We start from the raw sequence: 16741 nt of genomic DNA, 5'->3' as shown, positions 1-16741 counted from the left end.
CTGTCGTGTCGAAGGGTCCACAGGCACATTGGGTGATCATGGAATCTGTTTCATTGCTTTGCAAACCGATAACATCTTCTGGGGTTATACCTTTCCTGGGGCTACCAAATGAATTAATTCTGTAAGTGCAAAATGCCTGAATTTTTAGTTATACTAACTCCACCATGTTCTCATCATTTGGTAAAAACAAAACAAAACAAAACAAAAAAAACATAGTCTGATGAATGTTATTAACAGAACAGTATGAACGGAGCTAAATGACCAATTCACTATATCATCATCCCCTCCTTGGCTTCAAATGTATAAAATTCTAGTCTTAATTCACAGGAATTTTTTTACCTAGCCACCATATATCAAATGAATTCCTATTACTGGAGATATTTATTATCTCACTAACCAAACAGTAATTTTGTGTGTGACAAGGTCAAATCTAGGGCTAGGCAAATATCCTACCAACTGAGCTATATTCCCTGTCTTCCTAAATTTGTTTCATACAGATCTATTATTCCTTCGGGCCATTCTATGCAATGACATTTCTTAGGAATATTCTATGTATCTGATGTGTCCTGTCTTCGCTATAACTTTATTAAATTACTTGAACTCTGTAACTCCATAGGTTTGTCTCATTGAACAGAGGCACAGCCTAGGATTGTCATAAGAATATGGTAAACAGTGGGCAAAGAGCCGCAGCTGTCCAGTCATATAGCACAGAGTGTGGGCCTCTCCTCTCTCAGGCCCACACGTGTGTGGCTGGTTTTAAAGATTTGTTATATTTATGAATACTCGTGGGGGCCTGTGTGAGTTTCTTCTGTGCAGCACACGCATGCAGGTGTCCACAGAGGACAGAATGGAGTTACATGCAGTCGTGAGTTGCCTGACATGGATCCTGGGCACCAAACCAGTGTCCCCCAAGAGCAGTATGAGTTATTAACTTCTGAGCCACCTTTCCAGCCCCTGTGGCCTGTTTTCTAAAACAACAACAACAACAAAAATACCCACACCGTTTTGGAGCTGATAACCAGTCACTGGAAGTACCTGCGTGTGTCACACTGTCGCTGAAGTCCTCCCACCAGGTCTGATATCACAGATGGCTGCTTAAGCATGCAGGGAAATGAAGCCATTACTTTGGACTGTGCAAATGTGAAAAAGGATACATGTTTCAATGTTGGCCCCAACAATATAGCCAGTTACATCAAAGTTGATCCGAATAAACTTGCCCTGAAAAGAGAGAGAGAAAACTGGAGGTAAATGAGGACACCGAGGACCCGAGCACTGTAGTAAACCAGACAATAACCCTCCTGACATACAAGGAAACACCTCATCGATGGAAACAAGCAGCAGTAGGCTAGACCACTGTCCTGGACTGTGACACAATAAATCTAGAAACTGTGAAGAAAGGATGAGATGAGCCGGAGAGATGAATCAGTGGCTAAAAGCACTGACTGCTTGGAGAGCCTGAGTTTGGTTCCAAGAACCCACATCGGGTTCACAATGGCCTGCTGGAGATGCTGTGAATGTGTTGCTCTGATTGATTGATAATAGAACGCTGATTGGCCAGTAGCCAGGCAGGGAGTATAGTGTAGGCGGGACAGGCAGAGAGGAGAATTTTGGGAGGAAGAAGGCTGAATCAGGAGATGCTGCCAGCAGCCATGAGGAGAGGTATGATGTAAGATACCGGTAAGCCACAAGCCACATGGCAAGGTATAGATTTATAGAAATGGGTTAATTTAAGATATAAGAGCACATAGCAAGAAGCCTTCTACGGCCATACAGTTTGTAAGCAAAAAAGTCTCTGTGTGTTTACTTGGGGGGGCACGAGTGGGAGAGATTTGTCCCAACAGCCGGCAGGATGGGATACAGGAAAACTTCAGCTACAGCACCCGTAACTCCAGTTTCAAGGGGCCCTGCACCCTCCTCTAGCTGGCACCCATGTGCACGGCACAGATATACATACATACACATAAATAAAAAAAATAGTAAAATCTTAAAAGGTGGAAGAAAGAGTAAAGGAATGAACTGCCCCGCCAGTTAGAACTTGAAAGCTTTTCTAAGTAGTCTGAGGCAGGAGGCGTCTCAGAGGAACACCACAGCCAGACTTCAAATGTTTGGTGTGAAGTTTTCAATAGTAGAGATGATTTTTGCAGAATAGAAATCCATTAAAAAGTGGAGAGTGAGGGAACTTGAATAGACACAATTATAAAAAGTAGCAAAGCAGAATAATGTCTTCTTAAATGCTAAATAGTTTTATAAACACTAAGCAACCTGACCCCTTATATATCCCTGGGAGAGAGAAGGCTGGGGATAAGGCTCAGTGACAGACGGTTGGCCTAGCACACACAGACTGAGTTTATGTCCCAGCATTCCTGCCAACAGACAAAAGCATTTGGAGAAAGAGAAAGCAGTGATTGTTTCGCAAATCTTTGACAGTTACTAAACCGAGTACCCACTAGTAAGACAGAATGAAAACAAGAAAGGCGAGAGTAAGATGAACCGGATGGCAGCTTTCTATATTTACAAGATATAAGAGGCCAACTGAAATACTTCATAAGGCAGGAACATGCCGATGACTGGGAAGGGCTTACTCCAGAACTGCTAAGCAGTATCGACACTGCTGAAAAGATACTGAAATTCACCAGTGAGGGGTTAGAGGCCCTCCTCTGAGGGAGCTGCTTCTAAACTTCAGGGGAAGTGAAAAGGACTTTGGTTACTTGCCATATGAATCACACACACACACACACACACACACACACACACACACACACACACACACAGTTGCCTCTGACATCTGTTCACTGTGAACCTCACCACATCCATTTACACACAAGAGCAAACAAGACAAACTGGTTTTTTCAATTATGTTCCTCGAAAGTTAAGAGTAACTTACAAAAGGTATCTCTAGTCTTCTTCCACACCTTCTTACTTATTGAGAAACAACAGGTTGTGCTGGTCTGAATGAGAATGGCCCCCACAGGCTAACAGATTTGAATGCTGGGTCCCTAGATGGTAGATCATTTAGGAAGGACGAGGAGGTCTGGCCTTGTTGGACGAGGCATGTCACTGGGGTGGACTTTGAGGTTTCCAAAGTCTTGCTTTCTCTAACTGCTTCTAAACTCGCAGATCGGATCAAATGTGAGCTCCCAGCTACTGCTCCAGGGCCTGCCTGCCTGCCACCTCACCACAGTATGATTAACCCTCTGAAACTGCAAGCAAGCCCTCAACTGAACGCTTTCTCCTGTTAGCTGCCTTGGTCGTGGGGTTTCCCCACAGCAACAGAACAGTAACAACATAAGCCCATTTAAAGATGAGGCATTAGTTACCACCGTTAGTCTCTCAGGCAATGCCATTACTCTATTATTATTTATTATTTATTTGTATCTGTGTGTGCCTATTACATGGGTTTATGTGTACCACATATATGCAAGAGTCCAGAGAAGCCAGCAGAAGCTATCAGATCCCCAGAACTGGGGCTGCAGGTTGTTTCTGAGCCACCTGACATGGGTTCTGGGAACCAAACTCAGGTCCTCTAGAAGAACAGCAAGTGCTCCTAACCACTGAACTATCTTTCCAGGCCCCAATCCCATTATTCTTATATTTTTAAACTTCAGGGGTGGGGTTCTGGGGCTTGAGCTCAGGGTTTCGAACATACTAAACAAGCATGCCATCAACTGGGCTACATCCCCAACTATTATTTTAATCTTTTTAGCATAGCTAGTAATACTTATAAACAATGATCCAATTCCTTGGATGATGAAACAGCACAATGTTTCAACACAGAATAAAAATAAGATCACTAATACTCCATCTGTTCCTAAGATTTAGAAAATGCTTCAGTGGATCCATATGGTCATTACAAGACAGTGCATTTTATTCTACTTTAAAGATAAGTTTATTTTGTCTTTGTTCCCGGGAAGGACTCCCCCACCTCCCAACCCCCGCAAGAAAGAATAAAGTTAAACCATGACTCCATATGGGTAGTTAACTGTTCAAAAAAACTCAGAAACTAAAATTGGGTCCTGATGTTATAAAAGTGGGTTCAAATGCTCCATGCAAAACAGCCGTTCCATCCACACCATATCCCACTGAGTTCATGAAGAACTGCTATTTTAAGACAGTAGTCAAAAGACAATGCTCTCGTTCCAAGGCCATAACACATGCCAGCACGGCCCAAGCCTCTTGTTTAAACACTGCAGGAAGTCAGCTAATTCCAACTCAAGAGAACAGTCCACTTACAAAATTCATTCTATCTAGTAATGCCAACTTGCACACCAACATGTCTAACTTCTTCACGGAGTGCATAACATCACACTGCGTAACTAAAAATAGAACTACCACATGACAGCTACACCAGGCCTGGGTACATACCAAAGAAAACGAAGTTGGCATACAAGGAACACCTTCATACCCATGCTTATCAGGGCAGTATTCACAAGGCCAGGACAGAGTCAGCCAAAGTGCCCGTCAATAGATGGATGTGTAGATAAGTACATACAGTGGAGTTATGTGCACATGTACATACAATGGAGTTATGTGCACATGTACATACAATGGAGTTATGTGTCTATGTACATACCGTGGAGTTATGTGTCTATGTAAATACAGTGGAGTTATGTGTCCATGTACATACAGTGGAGTTATGTGTCTATGTACATACAGTGGAGTTATGTGTCCATGCACATACAATGGAGTTATGTGTACATGTACATACAGTGGAGTTATGTATATATATAAATACAGTGTAGCACGAATCTTAAAGGTACTTATGAATAAAATCGAACCTAAGGCCAGGCTTTGTGGTGAATGCTGGAAAATCAGAGAAGCAGAACAAGCCACAGCTACCTCATCTCGCCAGTTCCTCAGCTGATTCTGTTTCCTCAGACTGGAAACCTCTGAGTCCTCATCCAGAATGAATCTCAGCTGAACTGCTGCTCCAAAGCCTGAAAGCTTAACCAGCCAAATGCTTCTAGTTTCTGGTCTTCACGCCTTATATACGTTTCTGCTTTCTGCCATCACTCCCTGGGATTAAAGGCTCGCTTTCTGGGATTAAAGGTGTAAGTCACCATGCTTGGCTGTATCCTTGAACACACAGAGATCCAGGTAGATTTCTGCCTCTGGAATGCTAGGATTAAAGGCGTGAGTGCCACCATTTTCTGGCCTCTGTATCTAGTGGATGTTCTGTTCTCTGACCCCAGATAAACGTTTATTAGGGTGCACAATATTTTGGGGAATACAATATCACCACAATACAGTAGAGTTATGTGTCCATGTACATACAGTGCAGTTATGTGTCTATGTACATACAGTGCAGTTATGTGTCTATGTACATACAGTGGAGTTATGTGTCTATGTACATACAGTGGAGTTTGATGCAAGCGGAGAGAAGAATGGAATCATGCCATCTTCAGGATAATGGTGGATAACTGGAGGGTAACAAGAGACAACAACACCGTGGGAAGAGGAAATGGGTGGCTGGAGAAAGGATATCGGAATCCAAGAGTAATGGAAGAAAATTCAGGTTCTGGCTTTCATAATCGTTGATCTATGAGAGAAAGTCCTAAAATAATTCAGCTGTGCGGTGTTTCCAGCATGCAGTGCCCAGTCCCCTCAGCAGTCCCCAGGTCAGTCTCCTTTTCCTAACTGGGTCCACAGTCACTCTAGTCATTACCGCGTGGGCCAGAGAATGATCCTTGGCGTAAACATAAAGAACTGAGCCGAGTCAGAAGGGTTCAGAGAAGTAAGGATGCAGGAGTAAGGACGGAGGGACCAGGACCACCCCCTCCCTTATGCTTTTCTAGATCCCACTCAAAAGGAACTAGTATTTCTAAAATCAGCACATGTTGAAAGCCAAAGTTCTAGAATTAATTCTATCCCCAAGACATAAAACAACAACTTTATGAAGCTGAATACTACCCACTCTTAAGCCAAATGGAATTTATACACAAAGACACTTAAGGACGCAATAAAATGAAATTTTAAAACTCAACATTTTACTGAATATCCTCAAATAACCCAAAACTTAAATTTCCCTTAGTGTTGAAGATCCTGGCAAATTAGGTGAAAAGCAGGCCAGAGGATGGGTCACCACTCCAAGAGAGGCTGCCAGGAACTCGGGTGGATGAGAGGTGACATTTGCCTTTGGGAGTAAAAGGGGAACAGAATCTGTAAGTGAAAAAGCATTCACTTCAACACACACACACACACACACACACACACACACACACGCACGCACACGCACACGCACACTCATTCCCACTGACTATTTCTAGTAAATCCAGACTAAACTGAGAAACAAATGTCTTAGTTTTATGGGGGTCCTCTATCTCTTAGATATTATATGAAGAAATTCATGCTAAATATATATACCCTCTCCATAAATCAGAGGGAGAATCTCCTCTGGTACTTGGTCAACCAGAATCTCACCAATTAGAAAAAAAAAAAAAGGAAAAAGGAAAAAGGCCATGAATGTGACCGTCCACTATACTCGGCATTGGGTGACATTCACAGCTGTCCTTGGCTGCACGTGGCCTGTTGGAAATGCCTGTCGAGAGCATCCTAAACGGAAACTCGGAACTCTGCCTCCATGGGAAACATTTTCCCCTTAGCTTAAGGACTAAACACAAGGCCTTCCAAATGCTGGGCAATAACAATGAACTATACCCCAACCTTAAAACACAAGCTGTTAGGAATTTCATTTTAACAGGACAACTTGGATACTGCCAATCTTAACTCTATAAAGAAAACTTAATCACCTTATTTAGTTAATATTTGTTCTGAACTGACAAACTTTTCTGGGAAAATTTTCTGGAGTGGCTATCAAAGCATCTGGAGTAATTAAACCTAATGAATTATTAGTTAGCAGCTACTACAGGGGAGAACAGGTTCACTTTACACTCTGTAATTATTTTCCCCTTCTAGTTTGGCACCTAACCCACTTCTGTATGAGCCGTGTTTTACTTTGAACACCTGAGCATAGATTGTGATGTATATGTACTATGTTTTAAATTCCATTCTGGAGGTAGCCATTTCCCTTAAACAACAGAACGGTCATTTAAGGACCTTTAAGCAGTGGCTAGGGTTTAATCCAAAGGCCAGATGGCCACCTCAAATGTTTCAATTATCCTAAACTCCAGAAGTTTTGCTGTTACTAAAATGAGTGTGAACTAAATGACCTGTTCCTTAACATGATGGATATCAGACGCTAACTGGAGCCGTGTTAGGAGTTAAAGACCGACCTGACTGAACATGCACATTCTACCTAGGTATGAATAAGATGTCAGGACTCCAGTCAGCCCAGAAGGCCTGGCGCTTGGAGCTCCGCAGAAGCCTTGGTTCTAGAAGGTGAGTGTGTGCAGAGTGGCTGATCTGGGGTGCTGGGTGGATGGCACAGACTATACCTCATCTTGGATACTGTCACACGAGCTACAGCTGACCTTTCAGGGACAGCTTTGGTCAGTGGGTTCAGGGTTTTTGATGTTTGTATTACATGTGAAGGTGTAAATCTGTGGCTTCGTTTCATTATAATCCAAGAATCAAATCAGAGGGAGAATCTCATGCCTCCACCTTGCTCTAACTACTCGAGGCTAATTATCTACCAGAGGGTACAGCAGAGCTGTGAACTGTTAAACTGCCCCAGGCTGGTTTAACAGTGAAACACAATTAATAAGGAAATAAAGCACTTGTGCAAACAGCTTTCCGAGAGACCTGTCTGCGGCTTCAAACAACCACGTTACACTGAAGTCCTGGTTCAGAGTTCCATCATGAGAAAGCCATGTCTATAAACGGCCTCCATCTGGAATGCATTTCCCTTCTCATAAACAGCACTGGACTAACTGTGGATGATTATTTTCATACTGTAATGCTCTCCTGAAGAATCCCTTAACACGAACCACATGCTAGCATCTTTAGAAGAAAAGATAGTCTTCAGGAAATTAGCCAGCTATATCAGATCAAAGAAATGGAACCAAACGGCTTCTAAAGCTCATGGAGTTTATAGTTTCAAATATTTTCACTGCAAGCATGTGGCTTGTAAACAATGACTGCATGAAATCTTACTGTACACACAACTCATCTTTTAACATGGAATCACTTTCAAGATGACACCAATCCTAACCTAAGGCCTGTCCTGTCCATGGAGCCAAACGCCTTCCACACAACTCCAACCCACACTTCTAAAAGAGGATCATGCACATTCTTAGGGGGTATAACACAGAGTGAGCAACTCCACGACATGCAAGTCCCCGAGAATATAGACGTGTAAAGGAAAATGAAGGCGAGCACTACGGGGCAGGACTCTAGGTCGCCCAATAAGACACTGCCCAGGCCTGGGGTGTAACTGGCATTCAGTGGCATTTTGGTTAAATGGATCCTCTAAGTATATCTACTTACACTGTGAGGCACAGTGCTGGAACCAAGTGCTCAGTGAACAAGGCAGACAAGGTCCCTCCAGGCTGCGCTCGCACAGTCTCACGGGAAAACGACAATCAAAGTAACTGGCTACCGACTGTGGTGAGGAGAACGAGTGTAATCACTGACTGCGGCAGCTCTGAGGGAAAGATGCAGGCTACAAACAGGAACAGCAGAGAACTTCTCAGATGGCGTTCAGACAGCTGGGCAGCTGGGAGGAACAGGGGTAGACCTCCAACACGTGCTGGCGGTTTAACCACCTGGATTCACTACCAGTCGGTGGAGGCCAAGAGAGAAGGTCTGAAGTCCTAGGTATTCTGACCTCCAGCTTTCAGCTTAAGCAGCTCTTTGGTTCAATTTACTGATGTAAGACATAATGGAACAAGTCCCGAAAGAAGAAAGATTTTCATTTGGAGTATGTTAAACCTTCGAGATCTAGAAGACATTCACAGAGATACCAACTCAACAGCAGAACTGCTTGGCAAAGAATAAATGCTTAATAATTAATAACCAGTACTCAAAGTTTAAAAGTGAGTTATGATCACTGGTTACTTTCAAGTCTCCTAAGAACCAAAGTCAGCACCTACAGAGGAATACAGAAAGGATATCTTAACTGACTAGCACTCAATCAGTGAAATTAATTACATAATTATATTTTATGAGAGGACTAAAATCAGATACGTTTTAGTCTTGTGTAGCCAACACCTATGATACTAGCAGAAAGCTACTAAACCATTCCTAAGAAAACAAATGAACAAAGAAATCCCTAATACTGTACAAAAACGTCAACAACTGGGAAATGTCTTGGCTTTTTGGTTGACTCAGAGTTATATCTAAGAATATTGCCTTACTCAGGCAGAAATCTGCAGGCAGGGACTGAAGGAGAGGCCACTGAGGTCTTGTTCACTGGCTTGTTCAGCCTGCTTTCTTATACAGACCAAGCACACCTTCCAAGAGATGACATCACTCACAGTGGGCTGGGCCCTCCCACATCAATCAAGCATTAATCAAGAAAATGCCTAGAGACATGCCCACAGGCCAATCTAAGGGGAGCAAGTCCTCCTCCCTCTGCCCAGGTGACATTAGCTTGTGTCAATTGACAAAAACCAACCAACATCCTCAGGTATACTTTACAAATATAAAACTCCAGGAGTGTTAGTTTGCTTTGATCTATAATTCAAATGTTCAGTCAAGAGCAGAAAATTTCAACTTCTGCATACCTGACATTTAAAGCCGGTAGTTCTGTTGTGGGAACTGTCCTGTGTATCACTGGGTGCTTATCAGCATCTCTGACCTCTACCCAACAGCACACCGATACCCTCCCTCATGGCTGAATGTCTCTTGGGAAGCCGCCAATTAAGAACCAGCAAGAGAAATGGCAAGGCTGGATGGAGATGGCTCAGCGGTTCAGAGCACTGGCTGCTCTTCAAGAGGACCCAGGTTTGATTCCCAGCACGCACACTGCAGCTCACAATCATCTGTAACTTCGGGCCCAGGGGACCCAACCCCCTCCTCTTGCCTCCATGGGCACCAGGCTCATAGGTACATGGTACATACTTACAAGCAGGCAAAATAAAAATACCCCTACACATTAAAGAATTAAAAAACTGAACAAAAATGGGCAGTGGTGTCAGATGCCTTTAATCTCAGCACTTGGGAGGCAGAGGCAGTCGGATCTCTGAGTTTGAGGCCAGCCTGGTCTACAAAGCAAGGTCCAGGACAGCCAGGGCTACACAGAGAAAAAACAAATGAAACAAAACCAACTAAAAAGGAGTAATGTCAATTCAGTATATGTCAACAATGGAGACCCTCTAAAGATTTGGGGTAGATTGTAAGATGACCCCATCACTGGCATTCCATCCTTTCACAGAACACCAAAAAGGACTGATATGACTGATATGTAACTTTCAATAAATGTTTTAGTACCAACTTCTCTTTTATAGGCAAAAATAAGACTACTGTGTATTGCACAGTTTCTCTTGGATTTAGAGTGTGGTTGGGGATGGGGAGGGAATGGGGTGCGGAGAGGGGGAAGAATCAAAGATGGGTAGCTTGATTTATGTGGTAAAATGAAGGATTTTCCACAAAGCTGTACTTGAAAATCCTCATGAAAAAAAAAAAATCGCAATCCAAAAATGGGAGCTCACTACTTCTCCATCCCACTAAACATAGGGCTTTTCAAGGGGGAGAATTCAAGATTCAACTGTGACACAGAATAATGTGGATGATCCAGGGAAGGACGGGCCTCTAATTCAAGTCTCCCTGGACCTTTTCTAAATGTAGATGCAGGCATTCTTATCCTACTTTGGACAAGCAATGCTAAAGGAATTACTAAATGAATTTAGGATTAAGCCAGTTTTCAAATGTTTCTTACTAGGAAAAAATAACATTCCAAGCAAACAGATTTCTATTTCCTAATAATGTGAAGAGCCTGGCACACGTTAGCTCTCGAGGCTGAGACAGGGACAGGACTGATAGTGCTGCTCCCCACCTCATGTTAAAGTTCCAACCTCAGCACTTCAGGATGTGACTGTATGTGGAGGAGACGGTCCTTAAAACGATAATTAGGTGAAATGGCCCTAAAGAGACAGGTGTCCTCAGAAGAGGAGAGAGACAGAGATGGAGAGGGAGATACAGGGAGAAAATGGCCATCTATCTGTAAGACAAGGAGAGAAGGCTTACAGAAAACCAAACCCACTGATGTCTTGATTTCAAACTTCCAGCCTTCAGAAAAACACATCCCTATTGTCTAATCCCAGAGCTAGAGACCCTGTTTGCTAGGCTAGGCCTCTGTGACAACCAAATCTGCTCTCTTCCACTAGACATGAAAACCACACCACCGAAAACTGTAGCTGCAATCCACAACTTTACACATTCAGTGTTTAAAACATGTAACAATGACACTATGTTCTCCAGAATTCCATACAAGTGTGGTCAGAGTTAAAGTGTCTGTCACCCTGGAGTTTTTTACTTTCTCCAGTATTTCAGGAGGAAGAAGGAATATAGTCAAATTTGAACAACTTAGGCAGAAATAATTGAGCACTAAAGTTTCTTGGATAATAGAAAAAAATCCTCCCCTAATGAAGCTAAGGCAAAGAACAGCTATCAAGGAATTAAAGTAGTTGAATAGTTAAGTTAAAAGCTATAACCCAGGCGTGGTGGCGCACATCTTTAATTCCAGTGCTCTGGAGGCAGAAGCAGGAGGATCTCTGTAAGTTCGAGGCCAGCCTGGTCTATCGAGAGTCCCATGACAGCCAGGGCTACAAGAGACACCCTGTCTCAAAAGAAAAACAAAGAAAAGTAGTTGTAAACAGAACCGATACTAGCGAGAACCATCCTGTCCACAGTCCATAGAAATAGCAAGTTATGAAAAGGAGAACTCATACACCAAAACCAACGTCATATTACTCCCACCTGTTGATGTGAGTAATGCAACGCACACACCACCTGTCTTAGGGTTGCTATTACTGTGATGAAACACCATGACCAAAAGCAGTTTAGGGAGGAAAGGATTTATTTGGCTTGTATATCCAAAGTCACAGTTCACTGAGGGAAGCCAAGGCAGGAACCTGGAGGCAGGAGCTGATACAGAGGCCATGGAGGGGAGCTGCTTCCTGGCTTGTTCCTAATGGCTTGCTCAGCCTGCTTTCTTATAGAACCCAGGTCCACCACCACCACCACCACCACCACCACCACCACCACCACAGGGGTGACACCACCCACCATGGGCTGGGCCCACCCCATCAATCACTAATTAAGAAAATGCCCCGCAGGCTTGCCTACAGCCCAGCCTTATGGAGGCATTTTCTCAATTGAGGCTGTCCTCTCAGACGACTCTATGTGAAGTTGACATAAAACTATCCAGCACTACACTATCTATGCCGATCCCGTACCAGAATGACCAGCAAAGGTAAAGAAGTAAACCCAGAATTCTTACACAATTACGTGTCCATATCAAAACCTATGAACTGAAACACAACTACAGTTACTTTCCTATGGGGCTGCTAGAGGTATGACTACATCTATTACTTAGCCTTTCTTAAAATCTAAAGAGAAAAATCAATTCATTTGCTCAAGTCACAGTAGACATTTCATGAGAAATCTGAAGAGAAATCTGAAGAAGTCCAAGTTTTTTGGGCTTTTCAACTTACAAAGCGAGATGAGTTATCATTTTTCACAGTCTTCGCATTTCCAAATGATTCCAGAATTGGATTTGCTTGTAAAAGCTGCCGTTCAAGTTCCCCCTAAAAGACATCACACATATACATAGACATACACACACATAAATAAAAACAGATGTATGTTAATCTGTGTCTGTACTTCAGTCCTTGGGGTGAAAAAACTATTCCAAAACCATCCTCTTCCTGGCTCTTTCATCCTGCTAACATCAGTGGCCTCTGCTGGCTCCTTTTTCCTGGTTTTGATAATGGGTTCTGCTGAAAGAAAAAAACCCAGCATCTAGAGGGGGGTCACAGGAGAAGAAAATGTCATGTTGGAAAGATAACAATTTAAACAAGGCAGAAAATAAAACTTAGCAATTGGCTTCCATGAAATGAAATCGAGTGTAACACTCTTCTTAAGAACACATTAGCACTGCTGTTAATTTTTATTTTGCTCTGTGTGAAGGATTTAAGGGGCTGACTGAATAATCTCCACCGTATTGCTATGCATTTCCACCCTCCCGAGTGCTTTCACGCCACCGTCACGGTGTAGATGGGACACACCCACCTCTGTATCAGAAGCGGGCAAAGATGGCACGGCCCTCCCTTCACTAAGAGTAGACCACTTGGCATGGCGCACACTTCAGTCAATGTTTATGTGCAAACGAGGCGACCAAACAGACTGCACAAATGGAACCCCACGGAGAGCAGGACAAAGCATGATGTCAAGCCTGGCCAAGGAAAACACTAGGAAGTGATGTTATGTTTCTGGAATGTAATTTCAGAATTATCTTTTATGACCTAACTAAATCTGTTTTTTCCCCCAAACACAAATCTTATCCCTATACTTTAAACTGCCCACAATATTCTAGACCTAAAGAAAATAAACAGAAGCCTCTAGCAAATGTGATTCTCTAAGCAAAAAAGATGAAACAAAGAACCTCACGGAGGATTTTAAACCAGGGGTCATCACATGAGGCATGATGCATGCCCACTGTCAAATCTCAAAACAGGACCAAATCGTGCTGTGCTATTGCTTCACTACTCATGGACCTGGGGCATCAGCAAGGCCAACCCAAGACCTCAGTTTCAGCATCCCCCTGCTGAGGACTCTGTGATGTGATGCAGTTTGAAGGGCAGGGCAGTGTTCCCAAGGCACCCACAAACATTCGGACATGCTTCTGCTGTCAGTCTGGACTGCCCAGATTCTCACAGGCCCTAACCAGTCTACCACTGTGTTCAGCTGAATGCAGTCAAGAACTGGTCCTCTCTTCTGGCCACTGCCTAGGATCAATTTCCCTTTCTGGGCATTGGGTAACCTCTCTGTACAGTGAATCTTACAGTTTGTCTGATAAATACTTAGATTGTTTTTATGTAAACCTCTTTATATTATATGCTAACAAATTTTCTTTCTTTCTTTTGAGACAGGGTCTCATGGCTGTCCTTGAACTTACTATGCAGAATAGGCTGGCCTCCAACTCAGAGGGATTCACCTGCCTCAGCCTCCTGATTGCTGGGATGTTACCACCCAGCCACTAAATTTTCTTAAAGATGGTTGGAATCCTGAGCTAATTTTGATTACTGAGAGCTATTATTACTAGGGTCTGGTATGGGCTGGGGATGTAGCTCAGAGGCAGAATGCTTGCCTGGCATGTGCCAGGCCATGGATTCCACCCCTAATACTGCAGGGGGGGTGGGGAGATTGTCGTTACCATTCTGTGAGCTACCACTTCCATCAGCCTGATGGTGACTGAGGTCTTGTAAAGATTGTAGCACACTGATTGGTACCAGTTATTTGAACCTCCAAAGGCCCCCTCTCCCCCTTGCTATTTGGTTCAGTTTGTGGGATTGTCAGGGTTCAGTAATTGTCAGGGAAACTCTGCTAAGTGAAGTGCCTACCGTGAGACGGAGGTCTGACATACCAATTCTTTAAAATCGTGTACCATCCTGCCAAGTCATAATGAAAAGACTGACCATCCACCTAAGGCGCCTTCCTGACGTGGAAGAGAAACAAGCACAGCATTCCTGGTTCCGTGTCCCTAGGCATGGCACCAGGGACTCTCTGGCTCACATTTCTCTCACCAATTCCCTTCCCTTATGTCAGTATCAGGTCAAAAGGACACGGGCAAATGTTTGAGCGGATGTACAGTAAGTCCTGAAACACTCAGTAGTGCCTGGAAAGGGGGTGGTGGGTGATCCAAAGGCAGCCCTAGGATCTGGGCTGAGGTCCCCAAAGTCAACATGCAGACGAGAATTCTGTCCCACCCCTGTTGGCTTTACTAATGGCGTCATGGGGTTGCTTTTCTCCTACCACACCTGAGACATCGGTGAGACCAGGTATAGATCTTACACAAAGCTAATATAAAACCACTACCACAGTCTTAGAATTAATAGACTTAATTGACAGGTGAATGGTACTCCTATCTCTAAAAACCAGCGGGGAACAATGACTATCATATCCCCACTAGAAGCAGGTAAGCACTCACCTTTGCTTCTATTCTAGATGATATCAAGAAATGTTCACAAAATGCCAAGTATTTAGTTACATATTGTTTTAAGGTTTATCAATCATGGCAAAAACTATATTCTTGTGTTTATTCTATAGTTTACAACACACTGTTGGCAGAAGATGAGTTTGAAGTGTTGGAATGGATTCTTTCAAAACTCCCGGCCAGCCAGCCGTCGTGGGGCAAGGACCCGCTGCACTGCGCGGGACCCAGCACAAGTGCTCCAGAGCATGAGGAGGGTGAGGGGAGGAGGGTGAGGGAGGAGGGTGAGGGGAGGAGGGTGAGGGAGGAGGGTGAGGGGAGGAGGGTGAGGGAGTAGGGGGGAAGGTGAGGGGAGGAGGGTGAGGGGAGGAGGGTGAGGGAGGAGGGTGAGGGGAGGAGGGTGAGGGAGGAGGGTGAGGGGAGGAGGGTGAGGGAGTAGGGGGGAAGGTGAGGGGAGGAGGGTGAGGGGAGGAGGGTGAGGGGAGGAGGGTGAGGGAGGAGGGGGGAAGGTGAGGGGAGGAGGGTGAGGGGAGGAGGGTGAGGGGAGGAGGCGTCACCACAAACAGAAAATCAGATTCCAGTTGCAAACAGCAGGCTCTAGTCTCCCTCTCTGTGGCATCACCTTTGCTGTTAGGGCACTGAGGAGGGCGGAGGCATCTGAAGATGCCAAGAGGCAGGTGCATTGACTCAAAGACATCATCCTCAGCAGATGGTAAGTTTTAAAAATGCCCGAATCTACTCTGAAATGCCCCATACTGAGGCTCAGAGCAGCAATGGACACGTAAAACCTCTGAGCGACCTGCCAGGAGAAAAACCTCAGTGGTACTGTGCTTGCAGCTGCCTGGTGGGTGGGTGGTACTGAGGGCGGGACGCCAAATATATCTTTCAATTATGTTATAAAACATATCTAAAAGTTCACAGATAAATCTTTGCTCGAAGTTTCCTTTTGTAACTTGAATTTTGGAAACCAGTGTTTCTTTTATTTACTCGTATTTTCAAGGGAAACATAAAGGACGTGCTGTAGCACTTGGGTGGTTATACTAAAGGGCAGACATCGCATTGCCAAGTATGGAGAGGACACAGAGACAAACACTCCTGTTTGCTCTCCTGTTTGTACACGATCCAGCAATGCCATTCAAGGTGAGTGCCCAAGATCAAGGAAACAATGTTCCCCAAAACAAGTACTTAAATGTTCAAAATGGCCCAAACTGGAAGCAACCCAAACATGTGCCAACTACTGAGTGGACGAATCAAATGGGGCATATTTAATACAACAGAATATTATAGGCCATAAAGAAGAATGCTCTGCTTCTAATGTACACTGGAGGCTAACCCTTGAAAGCATCATGCTAAGTGAAAGGAGCCGGAGAACAATTCTCCTTCATATACAATGTCCAGAACAGGCACATAGGAAACAGAGTGGCTGGGGGTTGCCAGTGCGGGAGGAAATGGGAGGTGACTGCTAGTGTGCGGACGGGTTTCTTGTGGGGGGACAAAATGAAAATGTCCTACACTGGTGATGCTGCTGAACTGTGTAACCGTGAATATACACAAGCACAGAGCTGTGTGTGTAAATGGGGAAACGGTATAATACGAATTATACTGCAAGATTTGGCCAATAAAGCTCCATGTAAATTCAGAAACCAGTGGAATAAAGGAGCAGAGTGGGAGAAAAAAATGAAACTAAAACAA

General features: G+C 44.0%; 1 protein-coding gene across 9 annotated transcripts in view; it reads right to left on the bottom strand.

The window, feature by feature from the left end:
• Nucleotides 1-16741, bottom strand: part of Myh10 (myosin heavy chain 10) — a 167021-nt gene that overhangs the window by 61566 nt on the left and 88714 nt on the right. For all 9 annotated transcript variants that reach the window (XM_028869400.2, XM_028869395.2, XM_028869397.2 and 6 more), the window contains 2 exons: nt 12552-12644; nt 1155-1218 (listed from right to left, as the gene is read on the bottom strand). In XM_028869400.2, coding sequence (XP_028725233.1) covers nt 1155-1218; nt 12552-12644 — 157 coding nt within the window. The remainder of the gene's footprint in view (nt 1-1154; nt 1219-12551; nt 12645-16741) is intronic.

This window comes from Peromyscus leucopus, chromosome 8b (genome assembly GCF_004664715.2).
Source record: "Peromyscus leucopus breed LL Stock chromosome 8b, UCI_PerLeu_2.1, whole genome shotgun sequence".
Lineage (NCBI taxonomy): Eukaryota > Metazoa > Chordata > Mammalia > Rodentia > Cricetidae > Peromyscus > Peromyscus leucopus.
The sequence above is the reverse complement of the archived record's forward strand: the minus strand, read 5'-3'. Positions and strand labels throughout refer to the sequence as shown.